Genomic DNA, 1296 nt, shown 5'->3' with positions numbered 1-1296 from the left:
ATAGCATTCTAGGACTAGAGAAAGAAATAGATGCAAGCTAGAGAAACTTGCCTGATCTTGACGGTCGGAAACTCGTCAGACACTAGAGCTAAAGCTTGCGTCCCTACTCTTGACCAACCTCCTGGTCTTTTATTGTTTTGTTTTATCTCTACCCTAAACTCTAGGATTAACATTATCTTATCTCTTGCTTGTCCCATCTTATCTCTAGGGACTTTGTATTTCCTTTCGGCTCTAAACTATCACTTGGGCTTGGGCCCTAAAAGAATAGTAAAAACATACAATATTACACAAAATAAAACAGGTTGTTACAAGTTACAACATCCTGCTTGTCCCTACTCCATCAGATTCTTCTAGGGTTAAGGTTGTGCCAAAGATTGCGGATTTTGGTCTCGCGAAGAGGCTTGGGAAGAAGGTGGCAGAATTAGCATAAGGGGAACTCCAATTTATATGGCGCCAGAATCAATTCGTTATAATGAGTATGAGCCTCCTTTTGATATATGGAATTTTGGACTTGTTGTTCTAGAGATGCTAACTGGACAAAAAGCGTGGAATTCTGATTGCGACACTCCAGTAAATAGTCTCTTGCAGCGTATTGGTTATAGTGAGGAACTGCCGTCAATACCAAGCTATCTTTCAAGTGAAGCGCAAGATTTTTTGAAGAAGTGTTTAGTGAAAGACGTGGCATTACGGTGGAGTGTTGATAAGTTACTCAGTCATCCATTCGTGACTCGTTGCTGGTGACTACAACAAGGAGGTGGTTAAAAAAAAGGGAAAAAAGGGAAGCATCCGCAACAGAGGTTGTTCTGCCTCCAAGGTATCTTCTGCTTCCTATTTGCCTTTGCCAAAATGGCATTCCTATATTAGTATTCACAGCAGTAGCAGCATACAATGGCACAAAGAGGAGCAGGATAACAGATGAAGTTGAGGAGGTGCTAGTCAGTAGTCATCCATTCCCTGGCTCTGACAACAACAAGGAGGTGCTTAAAGAACAAAGGAAAGAGGAATCAACATTGTGGAATGTTGAGTATCCAAGGAGATGAGATGATATGATATGAGTGGAAGAGAGTAGAAATTGAGGAGATGATATGATTTTTTTATCTTTGTCAAGGAAGGCATGTAAACGTTCTTTTTAAATACGTCAATGCTCAATTGTACTAATTCAACAATTCATTGTAATTTTAACATTAATACAATCAATTGGTCCTCTGTTATTTTTATTACAGGACCTTTTTGTTGCTAACTACTTGTTTTTCCATATTGTTCTTTATATTTAAAATTATGGATGTGTTGTCTGAT

The 1296-nt window shown here is 38.8% G+C and overlaps 1 protein-coding gene across 1 annotated transcript; it reads left to right on the top strand.

Moving 5' to 3' along the window:
* The first annotated feature begins 447 nt into the window (after positions 1-447).
* LOC147486713 (mitogen-activated protein kinase kinase kinase 20-like) lies at positions 448-1040 on the top strand. The gene is made up of 2 exons (XM_086573829.1): positions 448-730; positions 865-1040. The coding sequence occupies exons 1-2, from the start codon at positions 448-450 to the stop codon at positions 1038-1040; spliced, it is 459 nt and encodes a 152-aa protein (XP_086429955.1).
* The last annotated feature ends 256 nt before the right edge of the window (positions 1041-1296 follow it).

This window comes from Coptis chinensis, chromosome 7 (assembly GCF_015680905.1).
Source record: "Coptis chinensis isolate HL-2020 chromosome 7, ASM1568090v1, whole genome shotgun sequence".
NCBI lineage: Eukaryota > Viridiplantae > Streptophyta > Magnoliopsida > Ranunculales > Ranunculaceae > Coptis > Coptis chinensis.
The sequence above is the reverse complement of the archived record's forward strand: the minus strand, read 5'-3'. Positions and strand labels throughout refer to the sequence as shown.

Bases quoted from the DNA above. Each gene is read 5' to 3' on its own strand.
- LOC147486713 (XM_086573829.1), top strand. From the start codon at position 448: ATGGCGCCAGAATCAATTCGTTATAATGAGTATGAGCCTCCTTTTGAT. The intron at 731-864 runs GTTGCTGGTGAC...TTCCTATATTAG, and splicing joins CAGTCATCCATTCGTGACTC to TATTCACAGCAGTAGCAGCA.